General features: G+C 43.2%; 3 protein-coding genes across 3 annotated transcripts in view; 2 read left to right on the top strand and 1 right to left on the bottom strand.

Annotated features, from left to right (window-relative positions):
- The first annotated feature begins 59 nt into the window (after positions 1-59).
- Positions 60-1,813, top strand: LOC117603386 (uncharacterized). Its single transcript, XM_034322496.2, has one exon. It carries the CDS (start codon positions 644-646, stop codon positions 1,811-1,813), a length of 1,170 nt encoding a protein of 389 aa, XP_034178387.2. The 5' UTR covers positions 60-643.
- Positions 1,814-2,487: 674 nt separating this feature from the next.
- Positions 2,488-7,759, bottom strand: Mtp (microsomal triacylglycerol transfer protein). Its single transcript, XM_034322478.2, has 5 exons — positions 7,619-7,759; positions 7,245-7,268; positions 5,707-5,900; positions 4,672-5,322; positions 2,488-4,233 (listed from the first exon to the last, which is right to left on the bottom strand). Exons 1-5 carry the CDS (start codon positions 7,683-7,685, stop codon positions 2,488-2,490), a joined length of 2,682 nt encoding a protein of 893 aa, XP_034178369.2. The 5' UTR covers positions 7,686-7,759.
- LOC117603374 (uncharacterized) overlaps positions 5,993-21,631 on the top strand; it is a 183,652-nt gene continuing 168,013 nt past the window's right edge. The window contains exons 1-3 of the mRNA XM_034322467.2: positions 5,993-6,132; positions 9,726-10,000; positions 10,082-10,147. The gene's annotated coding sequence lies outside the window, so the exon portion shown is untranslated. The remainder of the gene's footprint in view (positions 6,133-9,725; positions 10,001-10,081; positions 10,148-21,631) is intronic.

Raw genomic sequence — 21,631 nt, 5'->3', positions numbered from 1 at the left:
ACTTGTTGGATGATCGCCAACCGCGAAAAAAATCGATCAACTCGGGCTTTGACGTTGGACCAGCTAAAGAGCGATCGTTAAGCTTGTCCTTTGGGATGTCGCTGGGTTTATGCGGAGACACCATTGGATTGTCACTCTGAGTGATTGATGATGTTGTTTTGAGGGTTTGAAATATGTTGGTTGGAACTGTTGAAGATGTAACTTTATGTTGATTGATCATGAGTGAGATTAACCCTTTCGCTGCAAATCGTTCAATGCACTACAATTATTTTCTAAATTTTAGACTCAAAGCCTATTTTTCTTCAATATAGTCGATAGTTTCTAAAACGTTTCAAGTTAAATTCTTAGATGACTCATTGTGTATATAGATCGTTTACATTAGTTACATTTTTCTGAGGTTTTTGAAAGGATTAAGAGAGATGATATATAAATGTTCTGTTGAGATTATTTTAAATGAAAATTGATGACTGTGTTGAGAATGTAAAGTGGATGGAAATAGTATCGGTAGATTTTTTCATCGACAATAGCTTACCAGTGAGGTATCGATATATTGATTTTGGTTACCTTTTAACGAAAAATTACCAGCCAACCATAATCAAACATCTCAGGCTGGGGTAGCTCGAGGTCGAGTGGTAGTCTGTCAATGATAAAGACATTCCAGCGTCAATTTCGAACCCTGCTCCTCCATTGGCAGCTATTTAAAAGCGGTCCTTCAAGCTCACCAACCACCCATGGATTCGTTTTCAGTTCAAAGCAGGATTTGATCGACATCACAACCCCAACCTCGTCTTTCATCATGAATCCTTCTCACTATTTACTATTAACCATCCTTGGAACCTTCTGCGCCTATGGTCTATGGAAAACAGGATCTTTATCGTGGCAGACGTCCACGGTCCGCGCTAAAGCGTCCATCCAGTTCGATCTGTCCATCCCAGCCTCTTCAGAATCGGCTCTCCATCGCTTTTCCAACAAAACCAGCCGAAGAAACAACGAGAAGAGTCATAAAAAATATCGAGGAGCAGTGTCTAGATATATGCTGGAGCTCTTTCACCGAAGGTCGGACGTGGACATAGTCAGAGCCCTGCAGCCAATCCACGTATCAGGCCCTACGAACGATGGAGCCAGGATTCTGACGTTCTCGATACCTCTGATAGATCCTGAAGAGACTTTGGAAGCTGCAGAACTGCTTGGCGTCGCTGGAGCCATCCTCAGAGTGCGTTTGGACCAATTGAACACATCAGAAAGTTGCGAGTCCAGAAGGGATGACAACTGGAGGGCTTTTAACGTTACTTTAGCGGTGGCCTTGAGGATTGGAAACGTTCTTAGACTCAGAGTTTATGGGAGAGTTGGGTATCATCCTTGTGGAGATGGGCCTGTCCTGCTGTTGAGCTACAGTAAGGTGAAGAGGAGACGTTTAAGAAGATCGATTCAAGAGGAGGAAGCTGAAGACGATGACGGACCTCGAAGAAGACGGAGAAATTCCTGCAAACGACGGTCTTTGTACGTGGATTTTGCTCTGATTGCCTATGATGAGTGGGTCGTTGCTCCACCTGGGTATGAAGCGTATCAGTGTGCGGGAAAGTGTTTTTATCCATTTGGAGATCATCTGAGCCCAACTAAACATGCTATTGTGCAAACTCTGGTACATGGAGCTCTTCAGGGTGTTGAAGGGGGGAACAAACCTGTTGGGAGAGCTTGTTGTGTACCGACACGGTTAGCGCCTACTAGTTTGCTTTATTTGGATGCTAGCGGGACTTTGACTTATCAGTATGGGTATGAGGATATGGTTGTAGCGGAGTGTGGTTGTCGTTGAAATGCCGAAGAGTGAGTAATGGCAGTGGCGTAACTAGATAGGGTCCTGGATGGGTCTGCCCATCTTCCCTAAACGTCGATTAGCCTCCTCATCCTTTTAAAATTTTATTATTATGTCTATTGAATGTCTATTTTTATTCCTCTTTCTTTATTGAAAAATATAATATATTTCGATGTATAATATTTTCTGAGCCAGCAACATTTCATGTATAAATTTACAAATGATTAATTTTTAAGAAAAATAAGTAACTTGACTTTTCTTAACCTTCCATAATCTATCTATAAATATTGAATATGGTATAAATTTATCGATTTATAAAAATTTATAGTCTTTCATTATCAATGTACTATTTACAACCACCCTGATTTTTAATGCATGTAAAAAAATGGTGTCTGTTATAAAAGATCATTGAACAAACTTTTAAAAAGAAATTACTTTCAGATTTCATTCAATAAATTCACTGCAGCAGCAACTGGAATGGCTTTGAATACTTTTTCATCCGTCATTAATTATTACACTCTCCACGTACACAGTGTACAAATATTCATCACACCTGAGCATTGAACACATACCTTGAAGAATGCACTTTCATACGCCTTCAGAAAAAAAAGAACATTTTCAATAACTGTCTTCATACACTTCTTCAGATTCACAATACGAACAGTCTTCAGTAATTAACTAAACACCTTGGAACACATTTCGTTGTTCTTCCTGTTCAACAGGTAAGACCTGCCTGGACTGTGCAGCCTCATCCTCCTAGTCTTTCTCAATTTATGCCTGCTTCCAGCCACTCTCTCGACCTTATACACCTGGTACTTGACGGTATTCGCTGGTTGACTGAGTCTCATGCACAATGACACCGGTCCAGAGAAGTCCACATCAGTGGCCAATTCTAACTTCGGCTCCATCGTCATCGAGAATTCTGCCATACTTTGTACAAAGTCCGACCGCACCTTTGTTCCACCCTGAATCACCACACCAGCCTTCAGATCCACCAAGGACTGTGCATTCCTGGACCAAAGACTCAGTTGAATCTGCCCAGCCAGATCGAAGCTGACTGCGCCCTGGACATCAACCTCAGCCACCAGTCCAGAGGTCAATGGAATGTATTCATTGTGACTGTGTACAGAAGTCAGTGCCTGGAAGGCTGGAGTTCGTTCAGAGGCAGTACCGGACCATACATGACCCATCAATTCTCCCTGACCCGAGAAAAAAACGAAAGGCCTAATGCCTACACCCAGATAGTCTATCTCCATGCCTGCAGTAGTTGGTTCATCATCCTGAGTGTCTTCTTCCTGGCTACTGCTTGAAACAAAGCTTCCTAGACCACCAGCAAACAGTCCAAGAGAAAAGAGAGCCTCTTCGTGTCTATCTACTTCAAGAACTACGTCGACTACCCCACGTTTCAGCAGTCCTGAATTGATCTCTTGGACAGTCACCAAGGATCCGTTACTGTCTGCTGATTTTAAGAAGTCCCTAGTGAAAGCAGTACTTAGACCTTTTTGCGAGAACACATTATAGTTTACTACGTTCTTCCCCGCAGTCTCTAAGGTCTCCATCAAGTACATGTTTAATTGAGGGTCCTTTTTGGATAACTGTTCCAGTCGAACATTGAGGTACTTTCGGATCTCGTAGGCTGGATCTGTGCCTGCTAAGTATTCCACCAGGTGTTCCACATCCTTCTTTGATGGTTTGGTCTCCAGAATGATGTCCAGTGCCAGAGTTCTAATACTGCTGTCTCTTTTAGGTCCGCCCATCTGGTAGAACACCCGTCTAGCTGTATCTTTCACTTCGGCAGTGATGGAGTCTTTTGGAAGGGCAGCCAGTGCTCGCCAGGCTGCAACACTAAGAGCCCTGCTCTCGCTGGTTGAGAATCGCAGGAGTGTTGGGATGGCGGGTTCACTTCGGAGGTTCCTCAGGGCTCGAAGGAACTTCAGCTGACAGTCTTCTCCGGTGCAACTCTCTAGACCTAGCTCTAAACTGAGCCTCGCATTCTCAATGGCGGCTGGTGATTTCAGGTGACGAGCCATCGCTGCTGCGGTTAGGGCTATAGTTTCTGATACCTTGTCATTAGGTATCGTTTCTTCTGATCGTTTCAGGATGTCCTTGGCGACGTTTGCGTTCGGGGTTGGTGACAACGACAGAGCCCAGAGGTATCTTTCAGTGTCGTCTCCTATTTCATCCTGTCTGAGGATCTTCATAGCTGCCTGATGACCTGGTAATGTTGATGCTGAACCAAGTATGTCTAATAATTGTGGTTTCAATTGACGATATCGCGGACTTTTTAGTAGCTTGAACAATTCTTCCCCTGTAGCGGATTTGACTAGAGGTACCAGCTTCAGGAACGCTGAAGCGGACTTTCCGGTGCCCAGGGAGTTGGCCTCTAAGACACTGCGATATTCTTCGATCGTTCCTTCAATCTGAAAATCAATATTTAATGTTGTTAATAGAGAATAATTTCTTCATAACCAGATTAATAGACAGAAAGCTGTTTTCCGAAAGAATACAAAATTATAATTATCATCAACTGGTTACTGCACGTGAATAAACAACGGATAGGAAGCTCTTGACAAACAAAGTTACTAATTTAAACAAAGATAATTTTAAACTTTCCGGTATTTCGAAACTTTCGACCTATTGATTTTGGCGTAGAAATCGTTTCTGCACGAGATAAAGTCGTAGTCAGCAGACCATGCAATATCATTCTTAAAATGATGATATAAATACACGGAAGAATAATAGTTTGCACTTAATATTCTCTTACACTTTATGGCCGACAATTACATGTATCTTGAGAAAATAGAAATGCTTTTTGCATTTTGAACGAAATGAAAGCCAAAAATATCTTTCAAACCAACCGTTGGGCAGCCACTGTCTGGACAGATGGACGGTTCCAATTGAAGTTCAATGTTCACTTCCCTGGCTCCAGGTAACACTGCAGCCACAGCTTGTTTCAAGGTATCAGCTTGCACGCTTTTCACTTCCGTAGCATCAATCATCTCAAGTGTCCTCTCAGACGTGACTATGGTTCCCATATCCGACCTCGCAGTCAGTGTCATTTTATGCCTCTCTTCCTCCCGGACCTTGTATGGCAGAAATTGAGCCAAGGGCTCGTAAGTGGCATTGCGTGTGCTCGTTATTTTCACGTCGAAAAGTGGATTCGGATGTCGTTTTCTGGCTGGCAGACTGTTTTGTTCGCAAAACGTCTTCCGTTTTTCCACGATTTTCGTATCAAGCTGACGATACGTGACGTTGCAGAGACCGGAAGCGTCTCGTTCTTGAACACCTTCGCCGAACATTGCGTTTTGAAAGAGACTGGCCAGACCGCGCTTCAGATTTGCCGAAGACACGCTCTCCGAAGCGTCCATGAAGACTGATTGGATTTCGCCTTTCCTCCAGAAGATCAATACAGGCTTTTCGACGACCTTGCCTATGCTGGAAGAATGTTCCACGAAACCTTCTGGCTCTGGAGCTCTTCGGGATTTGATCCATAGTTGCGGCGATACAAGCTGAAGAAGAGATTGGATATTAATTTACGACAGGAGATAAAATTTCAAAATTTCAGAATTCTACAATCCCAAGATTCCAAAATTCTTCGAATTTTGAATTTAAATTATTGATTTTAAAAGTTACTGCGTTTAATTTCAGTCATATTCAGTATAATATCTGTCAAAATATGCTTCATCTTCACTTTTCTTTCAGCGAAAGGTTATCAGTTATATGAAGACTCCTTTGATAAGGGTTTCATTTATAGAAGCAAACTGTTAGGAATCCCAAACTTGGAGGGTAAAATGATTTTTCGTTAAAATATTATGTAGTCCATTAGCATACTATTAAAATTATCTTCAAACTCCATTCAGATCACTTTCGCTGAACAAATAGGAGTCTCCCACCTGAATTCTCAACAAGAAGCTCGCGTGGTCGTCAGGATTCTTCCAAACGGCTGCTAGATCAAGTTCACCAGTCAATCTAAAGCCAACGTCCCCGCTGGATTTCGTGGGAGCAGCCTCGCTGAAGAGCAAGGTCGTCGTCAATTTGTACTTTAGACTATCTCCCACGCCCCAGCCTTTGGTGGCTCCAACCACAGCTACAACAATCACCCATAGCTTCCAGTACATGATTCTTGAAACGTTGAATATAACTGAAATAATGTGTTTCGCGTGGAAAGAAAACAACGGAACATAAGGAAATTTTGGAATGTGACCCAACGAGAGTCACGCGTCGACTGACAAACATTGCTTGCCCGGTATCGTTCGTTTGAATCGATGAGACGTAGGGATTCAGTCGCTTGTGTGCGCACGTCACGAGGAGCATTGGGAGTAAGTACTTCTGAATCTGAGTTAATTTCAATATTCAGATTTCATTTAATAAGTTTCAAACTTCTGAATAGTGTATAAAATTAAAAAATTTTAGAATAGCTCATTTTTACTTACTTAAAAGTACGATTTCTGGTAGCTAATATTTTCAGTCAAAGTTTGAATCTACCTACGAGATACTCTAACACATTCCTACTTGCAAGTCCCATATGGGATGATAACGATGTTGTGAGGTTTTCTATGTATATGAGTATATGCATGTAGGATGTTTGATTATGGAGCGATTATACGTGTAGAAGTGAGTTATGAATAGTTTTTTCTTTGTTTGGTGACGTACAGTTTGTACGAAGAAGTGAACTTTTCCACTCGCTGCAATATTCGAAAATTAGGAATTACAAATAAATCTTTTCATATACTTATAATAATATTAAAGATTTAAACAATATATGAATAACAAAATGATAAGGGAGCCAAGATGGACATAGTTATGCCAATGATGATATATGGAGAGACATTGGGTGGACATTGCATTTCCTCTTTTTCCTATCTAATTACAACGAAAGAGAGATGTCATTTCCGTGTCTCTACGTGTAACAGGGACTTGATGAATTAACGGTGTTTAGCGTTCGTTTGACCAAGTGTATCTATGTGTATGTGATTCCGTAAATGCAAGTACATAAAAAGTTACAAATGCACATGCATATCGTATGCTTCACTGCAGGACTGGATTAAGATTCTTGGGGCTCCAAGGCTATCGGACGTTTGAAGGCCCCTTTGACTAAAAATTGAAATTCATTTTAAATAAAATTAAAATAACGTTTAAACATAAAGAAAAGTTCCTGCAACATTTTTTGACATAGTTGATTTAAGACTTATAAGGGGGCCCCCTATAACGTGGGGCCAGTGTCTGTAGCTCCCCTTAGATCCCCATTTAATCCGGTGCTGCTTCCTGCGTGCTTCGTCGCTTTTAGAACAAGTCAGATACTGGCGAGTCCGTGTGCGTTTTAAGTATGCTTGTATACCGGGTGATTAGAAAGTACGAACTTTACAAACGCGTACAAACACCTCGATAACTTCAATTTTGATAAATATAAAATACAAAATTAATAGTTTACCTGGTGCCATTTGACAGTAGGAACCTAGAAAAAGAAAAGAATTTCAATTAGAGAGAATTTTAATTAGGTGGTCACAAGTTGTCTTCACAGATAAAGAATATAGGTAAATGAGGCGAATAATGGGACATTTCTACCTTTACACTTCTCTTTAACTAAGAAAAGCCTAAGTTGCATGAGATTTTACACTACCCTGCTCTTTTTAATTAAAATATCCTATCTACCCTATTAATTAAAATTGAGAATAAATGAGGGATCGATTACAGTGGAATTTAAAAGTAGCCGGGTTAGGATTGCTCAGGAAAGGTTAGTCGGAGGGCTAGTTTATATTAAGCGACGAGAAAACAGGTGGGCCAACGCAAAGGCTGGTGACTTACCGAAGAGTGCCAGAAGGTAGACGAGGGAGACGGTGAGCACTGTGGCCGGCCTTTCCGGGCATGCCATCTTCTGCTCGTACCTCCGGGACGACCTTCCTCGTGCCTACTACCCTCGACTCTTCGCGTTTTACGTGGTTCCGTGTCGTCTTCTTCTCCTTCTGCGAGTAAACACGAGTAATTAGACGAGGCAAGGCTACGTTATCGAAACCCGAGACCATCTCTACCCGTTTCCCTCTCTTTCTTCACCGTCCATTTCTTCCTCCTTCTAATATAAGTACAGAGGACGATGTACCTCCCCCTCCATCGAGATCCTCCCGTGTAGGGGAAGGGAAAGTATGCGGTGTGGGGATGATGGTCTGGTTTGTAAAGGTGTGTTCGGAAATGGGATGACTATGGTTTGTTTTCTATGTTTTTCTGAGAAAATCCATCGTTGGGCACGGTTCCTTTAGAATATAGGGAATTGGAATTGGTTTTTGGGGTGGTTTTGTTTGAAAGCTGCTATTTTAGAGATTTTTCTAATTCTTCAGAAAATTGGAGTACTGAATACTGATAGACTTTTGAAATGGATCTGTAACATATTCAATTTGCCGCAAGGTAGTTTAGAAACCTTGAAACTAGTTATCCGCAAAGTTCATACGGGGTCAAAGCACTATCGTTTCACATTGACACGCGCGGAATTACTATAGTAAATACTTGAAAATCAATGAAATTTCTTTCCAACTGGCTTACTGTTTCTTTACTAAACATGTTAAAAGTAAAATTCTTTTTCTACTCGATAAATATAGCTAAATATTTACGTATGTTCATTCAGAAAAACTTGTTCTGAAAATTGAAAATTATAGTGCACAAAAAGATAATAATTAATGTATTCAAAGATCTGATATGCAAATAGTGTCATCAATTAAGAACTTTTAAGTGTATTTATACAAATTCGTCATTTTTAAAAGTGAAAAAGTGTCACTGTAAATTAGCAGAAAATTAATATCGATAACTGCCTACTGATTGCTTAGCAAATTGAACGAGGTCAGAGAATCATTATCACTAGTTTTTGTGTGGCGGAGTGAAGGAGAATATTCCATTCTCATAAAAATATAAAATTTTATATATTTTAGCAAATTAGGGTCAGATGACCTCCCTATCGAACAATTATGATTACGCCACTAATTACAATAAATAAATACCAATATGCATTCTTTCATAACAAAACTCTTCATTGATAACAATTAATTTTCACTTACTTGCTTTCTACAAAACGAATTCAAAATTCATTTTTCCAGTCACTAATACTTCGAGTTCTCACTTTCAAAACATAAAATGTCTCTAAAAAGGGTAGTTTCTTTCAAGATCACTAGTTAAATGTAATTTCGACTGCTCTAGTTGAGCACGCGACGCGATTTACATCGACTGGGAACAAGAAAATGATTTGAATGTCGCTTGGTGAACAAAGAGTCTTGGAAATGTTGATTTGTGAAACGTAAATTCTCTGACGGAACGACTCTGGAGGTACTTTTATCACTTAAATCGACCTTTGTTCCGTAGATGATCTCACTAACTTTCTTATTAGTTGAGTTTCATTCTTTATTTCATTGTCTTCGAGTGATTCTTTTCCTCTGACCTCACTTCCGGCTTTAAACTTAAAACATTTTCAACAAATATTTGTAAAGGAAAAGAAGAGAAAAATGAATATCCGTCAACATTACACGTTCCGCTGTAAACGAAAAACTGATGAGTATTTCTAGTTAGAGTACTTTATATAATACACATTCGTGTATGCAAATAGTTTAAACAGGAATAATATCTGATCAATTTTTGTATGACATTTGCATTTTTAGTTCTGTTTTATTTTCAAAAACCATGATAGTTATTTTAAAAATACATTAACATTAACACGTTTATTAAATATAATTAAACACAAATTTTCAGTACTGAAGTAATAGAAAAAAAAACACATTCAGAAAATTGTATTGTTATTCAGTCAGTGAACATTAATTATTTCATTCTATAGTACTTAATATTTGTTCATTTACTGACAAACAGTATATGTCGAATTTTTTAATTGAAATAATTGTTTTTTTACTGTTTTTAATAATATAAAATTCAATTAAAGGTAGCTGGCCGCAGTGTGATGGCGGAGTGGGGTAGGATCCATCAGTCAGTCTTCGGACGTCATATAGAAAGGGTTGTATGCTTCTTGCTTTCCACCATGGCGCTATCTATACAAAAACAGCTCAAACTGATCAACGACTTATCAATCGATTTTTTAAACAACTAACGCTACCTATCGAAAGAAGCGAAAACTATGTAACCATTTACCGACTGCCAGAGGATAAACTAACAAATTGGCTCGCCGGCGGATAAACCGATAAAGATAACTGACAGAAGGTAATATAATTTATCCTACAGTTTTTCTGTAGTTGCATGACTTAACAGTAGAGGGTGTAAAGCAGTGATAATCTGTAAAAGGGTTGCAATATGGATAACCTAGATGACTCGACGTTTGTGCTAGCAAGATCAGTGATGGCGTATAAAGTGAGTACTTATTACTTTACTTATTATTTATATATTTATATCCGTATATAAATTATGTTGTACGTATTGTTCGTTAAAAAGGGGTTTGTAGTAAAGTTATTGTCGTTTGCTTATGAACAAATTAGGTACTGTTGATTATCATAGAATGTGCTCCCCGTACTTAGTAATGACGAGGATCGATGACAATGATGGAAAAATTAGATTACCTTTGAATCGTATCAAATATTCTCTTTTTCACTGAAAATGCGTACATTATATTCGTAGATATATCAATGAAAGCGTTCATTGAAGCTTAGTTCTGGTAAACACAGCTATTCAAATTTACATAGACTGTGTACTTAAAAGAAAGATTGAAAGATAGGGTGGATGGCAAAAGATCGAAAGGTAAACGCGATTTTCCGCAACAGACTTGACGCGTTAGGTTTGCAGCGGATGGAGAGGTCGAAAGAATCGAATATGCGTGCAGTGCGTAAAAAAAAATGGTCGAAGATCGACGGTCAACGGTCGGCATAAGCGCGACAGATTAATCGTAAATGGAAATTGAAATACGTAATGATCGTTTTGCAGTCGTAAGGAGTAGACGTAATGTGCGTATATTTACTTTAGTACCCACCTGTTGCCGTAACCCAGTTTCTTACATATACCAACCGGAAAGTTTTTCAACTTTCCAAGGATTCCTGAAATTCTCGAGGTGTATAGTTGGGAAGGAACCGCTTTGCAAACGGATGTCCGAATTAAAGGATGTTATGTACGGAAACGATTCGTTCGGTAAGCAAACTGGTAGATTACACGTGGTTGGAATTGATTAGAAACCGAAAAATTCGTTTGTAAAACGCAAGAAACGCGATGCATCGAGGCAATCAAGTTGTGGCAATTTTAAGATCGTATAGCTTTATGATTAGTCAAATTCGTCGAAACGTTCCCTTTCGAGCATTCTAAGTTCAGATACGAATCGGTTCGCATTCCCTACGAATAGAAATTGTGTAGCGATCGATCGGGACCCGCTGCTTTGGCATTTGCATACAATCGCTATCGCGTTTGCTTTTGCGCAGACAACGAACATCTTTCAACCGGTTGTCTTACTTTTACGCTTTTCGGATTGTTCACCGAGTTGCAGCTTAATTCGTTGCATATTTAATATTCTGAATCTTGTATAGTCGAAAGAACAAAAGAGATATTTAGGCAAGTTTGAACTAGACGAAGGAACAGGTGAATAAATAGGGGATAGATAGATTGGCTGTACACATACGAACGTGTACGACAAATGGATAGGTAAGTCGATAGATAAAATAGGATGGATAAATAGATAAATAGATCGATAGATAGATGAACGGATGGATGGATGGTTGGATGGATGGATAGATAGTTAGATGGATGAATAGATAGACTGATAGATAGAAAGATATAGCGCGTAAAAGAGGAAGAAGGAGAGAGGTATGGCGCGACGCGTCATTGCATGTGCACGTGCATTGATACCGATATTTATGCCCGCCAGTTAATCATGTCAAAGTCGTTTGATTTGTCGTTGGCTTTTATGGAGGGGAATTAAAACGTTCATTTCGCCGCAGACACTGGGCAACAGTGTGCTCGTCGTGCAAACGTTGTCGGTGTTGCTGTTGTCGCGATTGCTCTATGAATTATTTTCTGGACAAGCCTTGCGCGATGTAACGAAATGGGGAGATGGAGAGCTTTTTGGAAAATTACAGTATCCGGTTTACGGTGTAAAATTCGTACCTTGTCGTAGGTTGATGCGCGTGATCGTCGTTGATGGGATAAAACGGGATGGTACCGAAGATGTACCGAAACACGAACGGTTCGATATGTTTCGAGGAATAAAAGGAACATGTTCGTATTGTATCGGTGAACGTTAGCGATCATATTATTAATAGGAACGAAATAAGTAGTGTAACACGAGTGAGGGGAGAAGAACGTAGAAAGGTAGACGCGGAAATGTCGAGAGGCTGGAGAAAGTTTGTAGACGAGTAGAAAAGATGGTCCCTTGCGAATCGACAGCCGTCCGTCAAAGTGGTCGGTGACGCGACACGGTACACGAAACGGTGCGATGCGGCGTGGCGAGTCGAACTAAGTGTGGAGAGAGCGGAAAGAAGCGAAAGAGACGTTTTCAGTCTCTTTTCTCAGGCCAAGGATCGGTCTACGGAGAATTCGAGGCGAACAAGAGAGAAGGACGGAGAGGGTGCAATAGAAGAAAAGGGAGAAACGTAAGGGATCCGGGGGGTGATGGCGATGGTATGGCAGTGGTAGTACGGGGTGTAGGGTGGTAAAAGAGGCAAGGTGGAAAAGGAGGCAGTAGCAGTCGGCATCAGCTAGGTCCGCGCACTTCTATCACATTGGGCGAACGGGCGGACAGCTCCGAGGCGATTTGTCTTTCATTTCGGGCTAATTTATTGCGCCCAAGCAGCTTCCCTTCCTCTCTTCCTATCCTCTCCCCTTCCTTCTCTTTCTTACATGCACACCAGATACACGTACACATTCTCTCTTTTCTCTAACCCTCCCCCCTCTCTCTTTCTCTTTCCTCTCGCGGCGTTTCTTCTTCCCTTGAATTCTACCACTTACCCCTCTTAGTCTCTCTTTCTTTCTCTCCCTTTCTTCGGATGCGCTTCTCCTCTCGTCTTTCTAGCGCTATTCTCGACTCCGCACCATTCAACCACGCCCCACCCAACTAATGTCCCACATAAAACTTGGTATCAGCGATCCTCAAACGGGGATTTACAATCCCTTCAAGCGCCGCTGTCACGATAAATCCTCCAGGGCGACGTCGATATATCTCGCGCGCGAATACTTCTGTCCCTAATGGATACCCCACGGTACATACAACGCGCGTCGAACCTGAAACCAGTCTAGATCTTTCGTACATCGCTTCTAAACTCGATTCTCTTCCTCCTCCTCACCCCTTCAAATCTGCCATCTTTCGCGCAATAACCACGTTTACTAGCGTTTTTCTAATTGTAAATATCAAAAAGAAAAACAACTTTCATCGTATCAACCATGCAACTTACCTTACATTTCTATATTTCTTTCAAAAGATAGAGATATAGAAAGTGAAAGGGGGAGAGGGAAAGAGACAGGCGCCGAAAGGATAAGAAACAGTAGAAAGGATCTGCGTGAAAACGCATTATCCAGGTTATAACGCCATCCTATTAGGGTAGTCGTCGCCGACAGTTAATAAGAATAAAAGCGCGCGTTCGTGCAATTAAGAGCAGTAATAAGCGCCTTAAGGCCAATAAGATGTTTCCTAATGGAACTAGCTAACAGCATCGAGGCAATTATCTAGGCGTGCATTAAAGCGAACATAAAGGTCCAGAGGATACGGCATAGCTTAATAGTTGGGTCGAATACGTTGACCCGATCGTATCCGATCTCGATAAAAGATTCGCCCTATCGGCCTATCCTGTCTCCGCGTTGCTTCCTTTATTTCTTTTCCACCCTTCAGCCCTGTTCGCTGCTCGTTTCTTCGTTCATTCACTTTTCCTTCTTCCGCGGAAAAGATAATCTCTTGCCGTGACACGGAACGCGTAACAATGCGAGTGATTGAAATCGAGGCAGGTGCATAGATGGAAGGGGAGCAGGGGAAGAAAGGTGTATTCGTCGAGATGAAAAGGGGTGAACCGACAGTTGGGGCAGCATTCGAGTCGAGTTGCTTTAACATTGTCGTAAAAGGGAGCACAGGGTAAGAGGAAATGCGGACAGAGAGGTGTACGCGGATAGATGGGAATAAAAGGTAGAAGGAGGCGAACAGACGAAGAAAGCTCGCCGGTTTCTCGTCGGAGGCTTTCGGTGTAAGTCCTCGTTATGATTCAACGCGCTTTAAGCCGGTCTTCACCGAAGCCTTTCGTCTTTCTCACCACTTTGACTAATTCTCCTAACAAGTTCCTCGTTTTCGTGGCATCCATTGGCGGAGCAGGACCCCGAGGAATACGTATTCAACGAGGTTACCCAACGCGAGGGGACCTTCACCTGGACGTTGCGTAGCTTCGCGTCTCATTGTTTTACAAGTTGTACACGCGGAAATACCGTTTTCCCTGACGCGCTCGTACCAAAAGCTTCGAGTTTTCGCTCGGTTCCGACGGATTATGGTATATCGGCCGTGCGTTTCTGTAGCGCGACCGCGTTAATCGCAACGATTATTAACTTGCTCGTAATTGCACCTGATCGTGAACGCGATGTAACGCACGAGATAGAATATGCGTGGTGTAGGGAAATGGGAAACGAGGTGGTTACCGGTACTGGGCGCACGAGATTTCACAATTATGTTCCGAAACGGACTGGTTAAAACGGGGAAGGGAATCAACCGAGAAACGTGTACTAGGAAAGGGAGGGTTAAAGTTAAACGAACGAAGAAAATAGGAGTGGAGAAGAAAAGAACTTTATTAGGTTGATTCAACTTTGGGAAAAAGAAAATGAATAATAGAAAAATAGGCGATAATAACTTTTATTCATCGTTTATTTCTTTCAATTTTGGTCATGATCCGCTTAATAATCAGTGCTTTTAACTAAGACTTGGGCTACGAGACTAAAGTACTCGTGCATCTAGTACGCGTGCGATGAAACCAATCGCGATTACGATCGTATTCGTAGCTGCAGTTGCAGCAGTTGCAGGTTGCAAGCTGGACGATGTGGCGCGAGAAAGGATAGAAGGGAGGGAGGTTGTGATGTGTGTGCGTGTGCGCGCGCGCACGAGGGAGAGAGAGAGAGAGAGAGGAGTTGGCGTTGTTTTACCGTAAGGGGTTAATTGCATTGCCAATAACAGATAATGCAACAATCAATGATTTAAGGGAGGTGGGGTTTGGGAAGGATGGAAGCGGGAAAAGGGGAAATGGGAGGAAAGGGAGAGTGGGACGTTAGGGGGATGGAGATCGGGACGTGGTCGAGAATGGGAATGAGGATGATGAGGACGGGGAGGAGGATGGGATTCTGGGAACAGGTAGAGGTCGGAGCGCAGAAAAGCAGAGTAGGGAACAGAGATAACTAGCAGAGCGTGTACGTATGAGTAAGTAAGAGAGGGGTTGACGGTGGTTATGATGGGGCAGGAGGGTGGTTCGGTGGCGCAAAGAGGAACGGGGTATGGAAAATGGCGTAGAGGAAAAGGAAGGAATAGGTGGCTAGTGCGTAGAGTATCGAGGGGCATCGGCAGAGAACGGAAGGTCGCGCATCCCCTTTCCGATCGGTTAGGTGGCCAATCCAGCGTGGCCTATATACGCGAGGACGATACAATGCTCACGATGCGTCTCGTGCGATGGGAGAAGCTGTGCTTCGCGATTTACAGTTTAAGCGATTGTATAGAGAACAGAAGCCGATCGGTTTTCCAAAACTTAAAGCGTAAAGCGTTAAGTGTTAGGACCGTACGGCGGTTTCTCGTGGTAGATCGGCGTTGTCGAACCGGGGTTCGTGTTTTCATCGAAAAACTTTTCGCGAGTTTCCCAGTTGCGAGTCTCGAGCCCCCCCTGAACCAAGGGGAAAGAGTAATTGTCTGTCAGGAAATTAATATAGGCAAGATTTGTTGTTATTGCGGGGCAAGCAGAAGGAGAGGAACGGAGAAGAGATCGGCGCAGAATGGTGGCGCGCGGAGGACTTCTCAGGGTAGAGAGCAAACCCATTACTTACTATAACTGCCGTCGACGGGGTGGAGGCTGCTGACCGTGGTAGGAGTTGCTGTCAGGCATCCATCATCGCGACTAATGGCTCCACTCTCCTGCCAATAACATCCGGGTGCGCGCCTCCGGCCGGAAACCTCGACGGTTTAGTCGCTATGCTCGATCTTAGGTTCGATGCCTCTCGAGCTACGCGTCCGTTCGGCGACGAAAGACGAATTCGTCCGCGGTCTTGGAGAAAATCTGAAATCCGCTCGAAGGCAAAGTTCCACATCGCCAGCGTCGATTACGAATAAACCTCAAATCGCTTCGATAGACCTGACTTAGGCCAGTAGGCTAGTAGAAAGTTTTCCTTTGGTTCCTTTCAATCACATTTTCCGATGTTAACTTGTAAATGGTAGCGATTTAAGATTGTTATCGTCGGACAAATTGATAGATGGATAATGACGAATAATGATACACTATGCTGGGAATCGGACCTATGCTCTCTCGATCCTTCTTCTTTACCTCTTGCTCATGCTCTTGTTTGACGCGTTCGATGTAACGTGCCATTTGCGCTGTTCGCGCCGTTCGCACCGTTCGCATCGTTCCCGTTGTTTGTTCATCCCTTTGCGCCCCTTCGCGCCCCCCTCGCCGCCCCTCGCGACCCTCTGCAACCCCTTGCCCCGCATTCTGTCGTTTCCCTTCGCTTTTCAGCTCCCTCTTTTACTTTCCTCGTCCGATACCGTTCAACCCCGTAGCGTTATCCTTCCTTCGCGATTTTCTGTCGCGCACCGGCCTGCGGATATGGATACGAGATTGCGTCATGCATATGCAGCTGCATTTGGCATCGGACCGTGCCCGTCCAATCACCGCCGTGAAACTTGATTGTCGCCGATTATCTACCACCGATCGACCTAATAAAACGCGAATATTTCCCAACATTACCGCTCCGCTGCTATACCTAACTCAGACAATAACTCTTTTCCCCCTTGTTTTTTCCTTTTTCATCTATATTGTTTCGACGGAATATTCATATCGCGTCCACGTCTATGCTCGTAAAGCTGGTACGTTGATTAAAATGAACTATCGATTCTGTCAATAGACATAGCAAAAGTTTCTCTTTTAAACCGCGTCTTTCCCTCGCCGCAAATTCAGTTAGGTTCGTTTCCAATGACAAATTATACGGGTAGGTAGGTAACTCGTGGCGGGCTGGAGCTGTGCGAAAGTGGTATTAGCGATAAAAGGCACGACGAAATACGGTGAAATCGCGAATATTCGTCGGCGATGGTACTCGCGGATGCGGTACGCGAAGATTCAGCAGTTGTTATCGGTTTACGAACGGAAGAGAGCAATACCTGTTGCATACGTGAGGAATTCGTTGGCGAAAAACTGGTCGAGGGAGTAAAAAAGGTGTCGCGCAATTCGATGGAGATACCGTTCTGTGAACCATCTACGGTTCGATTCGTACCAAAGATAAACATAGCCGTGGCGCAAAATGTGTCCTGTCTCGTACAAAATCTGACCCGAACACGAAGTCTAAACTGAAATGCACGCTTGGTCATCGGGTGGTTAAAAAATGTGGAAATTTCGTGATGGCTGGTAAAGTGGACCAGGCACACCGGTAGTGGGCGCGTCGAAGCAACGGTTATCTCGGCAATTAATATGATCGAGGAGACATCTCTCACGTCTCCGTAATATCCAGCAATGGCCCAAGTTCTGATTGCTTTCCCCGTTCCACCCACGTTTCGCTTCGCTATCTCGAATACCATAACCCTAGCGCGCTTCCTCGCTCCTTCCACGGGCTTCCCTGTTCGAAGTTAGCGAAACTGAGTTACGGTATCCGACGCACGAATTACGCGTTTCCGCTACTTTTTTTTTTTAACCGCGATAGCGTTCTCCTATCAATAACGACGACGTCTTTGTTTCTTTCTCTATTGTATCTCGTTACTTTTGGAGCTTAGTTAACATCGAGAAAGTCGAGTGTCTACGTTGAGATATCCTTGGATTCCGGCATAAAACGAAGGATACTGTAGCTACTTTTTTCGTTGATTAACCTCGAAAAAAAGGAGAAAAAAGTTCGAAGACGCGACGTTCCTTTGTGCGGTTCTATCGAACGAACGAACGGACCGACCGGGAGACGTTAGACTCCTTCTGCTCTTTTCTTTCGTAGCAGGAATTGAAGATTTTGCCGCGGGTATACAACGCGGAGACAAGAAGGAAAGATGCATAGGGTACGAGATGCCTTCTTGCCTCCTTCCTTTCTTTCGCCCAATAATATCGGCTAGCTTTTCCTTTAAGGATTACGCGAAATATCCTTCGTTGAAATTAGAGCGCGAGGAGAAAAGCAAAGCAACGAGACATCGACAAACGAAACGAAACGAAACGAAACGGTTGGGAACGATGCGCGTGCAACGATAGCAAAGCTTGTTCGCTCGTCGGGTGTATAAAACGATAAATAGCCGTGCCACCAACGCGATAGAGGAAAAAAGAAAGAGAGATGCAGTGACTTTGCGTTGGCGAGAAAACGAGAGAATGAGAGAATGAAACACATGTCCGTGTCACTGTCGTCTCTCCTGGCTGAATCCTGGAATTTATGCCGAACAGTGAATCATGTCAAAATTTGATTTGTCGATAGCTTTTATAGCGGCAAGTTATTGCGCTTGGGTTAGGTACAAATTCGGCACATTGGCACGGTATATGTCGCCGGTGTTTCAAACATTTCCATTTTGTTGGTTACGTCGGGTTCCTCTTCAACACCGTTAGCGTATTCTTCTCTCGAAGCAACAGTTTCCCTTATTCGCCATTTTCCACCAACTTTTCTCCATCTTACTTCGACCACTTTCAAGTTTCTCTAAACTTTAACGTCGATTTTATCTTCGTTGACGAAGACGATCAAAACGGATTGTAGTTGTGTTTCAAGATTCAACGAATTTGGCGAATTAGTTGACGTTCGATAATAAGGTGCACCAGAGAGCACCTTAGGTAATCTCTGCGCTTCGGTTTTTTTTTTTTTAAATTTTCAATGTTGGGAAAGCGAATGTTTACCTGGAAGGCAGGCTCGACAGATTTTGAAAACGTTACCACGACTGCAGTCAGGCGGTACCGACGGGAGATACGCATATATCAAGCGGGCACAACGAATATATCATTCATAATTTGTTCGGAACGGTTGATTTGTAGCCCGCGACGTGTGGCGTCGAGCTGTCCCCTATACGTGTATAAGCCCTCCCCTCTCTCCCTCTTTCTCTTTCTCTCTTCGTTGCCCCTGCCCCCTTACCCGTACACCCTCCTTCCTCACTATGCATCTATCTACCACCCATCTTTCTATCCATTTCTATCTTTCTCTGTTTCCTTGTCCATCTAACTGATTATCTGTCTCTGTCGGGGGTGTACGTACAGGCGTCCTCTTTATACCAGTCTGTGCTCCCTTTCTCTCGCATGCTTCGAGCATCTCCGTTTCGCGCTTTTCTGCCTCTAACACTTGTATCGCTACCAAATTTCCTCTTCCCCGACCTTTTGATATATCCGCGTCGAGTCGCGTCACGGGGCATTCTATCCCCCGTGAGTGTAGATTGAAATTAATACCCAATAATGCTTGTAAATCATTAGGGAAATGCACGAGCCGTGTTAAAATCGCGCCCCCGTCCATCGTTGATGGCGGTCGTTCCGTGCCTGCAACAGCGTAGCTCTTGTCGATCGACACAGACTGCTGCTACGTCACCCCGTCGCGCTGCCACGCCGCGATCAAACTTTATCTCGAGTTTTAAAACGCTACCAGATATTGGCAAAGAAAAATCTTAAGATTATCGAACAGGAAATGAACGATGTTTGCCTGGCTGGAAACGTTCCGCCGAATTTGCATTCTGACGAGTATCGTGGCGTTCGCTTAGGGTGGACTTTTCGCTCAATGATGAATTTCTATTCAATTTTCGAAGGAAAACGCGATAGAAATACCAGACAAAAAGACGAAAAGACGAGTAGAAAATGAAAGTGGAGATAGAAATTCGTTCGTACCGTTGAGATGCATCGTTGAAAATCAATGTTCGCACCTATCGAGTGTTTGCGAGCGAAACATCACCGGTAGACTCGAGAACGAGCTCGACGAATGTGTTTTCTTGCGGAGCCGAGTGCAAAGACTAAAAGTTCGACGAGGAGTCGCGCGTAGGTGCAACAGGTGGCCCATAAAGCGTGGACGTCCGTTTATCAAGAACGAACGAGTGCATTCGCATTGACTGATGGATGTTCAGGTTCATTGTAACGGTGACGCGCGTGGTTCGTACGCATCGACTTTAAAACCGAACGACCCTGTAGGTATATATCGGATCGTTCGGATTCCGGTCGTCGACAAATTGCTCCGTAACGGATACCCGCGTAAAGAAGAACGAGAAACGTTGCTCTATCGAAAAAAAAAAATCGATCGTATCGGAACGGTTGTTCGATCGTGTATTCGATGCAACACGTATTTACACGGGATCGCACGCGACTGCACGCGACTGTAGGTTGGCGATTAAAAAACGAACGCGAAGTGTAAAGGTGGGTTGGTAGGCGAAATAAGGCTGGAGTAGATTGCGAGCAAACGCGATAAGATACGGGCGTTAAACGCCTGGTGGGTGTAGTTGCTAACCCACTCAGGTTAGTTTTTTCGGCCCAAAATTCCGGATTGGATTTTTCGGATCCGAACGCAATGATTGGCAAGTCCCACGAGTGGGCAATTTATCCATCAGCGCTCAGTAAAAAGCTTAGGCTCAGTTAAACAATCGCGTAAACGCGATAAGACCGAAAGAGACGCAAAGGGTGAAGCAACGGTACGCAAAAGTACTTTGGAGTTACGAAACGTTACATCTCGGTGAATTTAAAGATGAGGTGGGCCCGTCGAGGCTCTGCATCATAGTCTCGAGGTTGGCTCGTCCCACGACGATAGTAAAAACTTTTACGCTCCTTATAATTATTCGGGTAATTCGTGGTAATTAACGAGGCTGCTCGGAGTCACGCTGGCAATTTTCTGAGTAATATTTCTGCGACGATAATATCGGCTTTTCCTACCGTAACCCGATTCCCCTCGCTAAAAGAAGCTGCTTCTCGACAAACTTGCGCTTACCACTCCTCTCTGATCTTCCGTCACCCTTTATCGAGCGGTCAGCGGTCGTTCGATCACGTTAGGATAACGCGACAGTGTTTTAGGGAAAATCGGAAACGCGATTTGCATGAAGCGTATCTACATTTTCGTAAAGAATAAATGTAAGTATGCGAAGGTATTAGGTATCGTTTATCCAAAAATATTCAAAGAAATTCTCTCTCCTTTCTCGGACACTTCGAATACGAGGTGCATTCGGCAGATTTGCGAGGGATTCCGGCAAACTCCGTGGACGCAGCAACCGCAATCTGCAAGGATCTTCTCGAATTTATTTTATCGTTTCTGCTGGAAATGACGTTCCGTAACGAGACATAAATTCGAAAAGCTGTAGTAAACAGGGTCGTATGTAATACGAGCGTACCGGTTCTTCCGCAGTTACGCGGTCTATTCGAGTTTACTGCTTCGACGACAAATCGCAAATACAGTGTCGCGACAGAGCGACACTTCTTTTTAATCTCTCATTGTCAATTTCCGTGAAAATTTGTTCACGAATCGACCTGATCCGAGACGTGACATGTTTAGCATTATTTATTTTTTCGTCTTGCGAAGCTTTGTTGGTTTGGCGAAAGGTTACAATTTAGTTAACCCTATCGCCTTTCATTAGAAACTCGATAAACGCGCGTGCCGAGTTCAACTTGGCTTTCGTCGGATTTTCTCTCTTTTTTGTACGTTGTTCCTTTGGTTTCGAGAGGATCGCGTTCGTGTTCATAGGTGGGCGAATAAATACAGACGCTAAACGGGCTAAACGGACAGAAGCGC

Source organism: Osmia lignaria, chromosome 4 (genome assembly GCF_051020975.1).
Source record: "Osmia lignaria lignaria isolate PbOS001 chromosome 4, iyOsmLign1, whole genome shotgun sequence".
Classification (NCBI taxonomy): Eukaryota; Metazoa; Arthropoda; class Insecta; order Hymenoptera; family Megachilidae; genus Osmia; species Osmia lignaria.
Note: the sequence above shows the minus strand (reverse complement) of the source record. Positions and strands in the feature narration are given on the sequence as shown.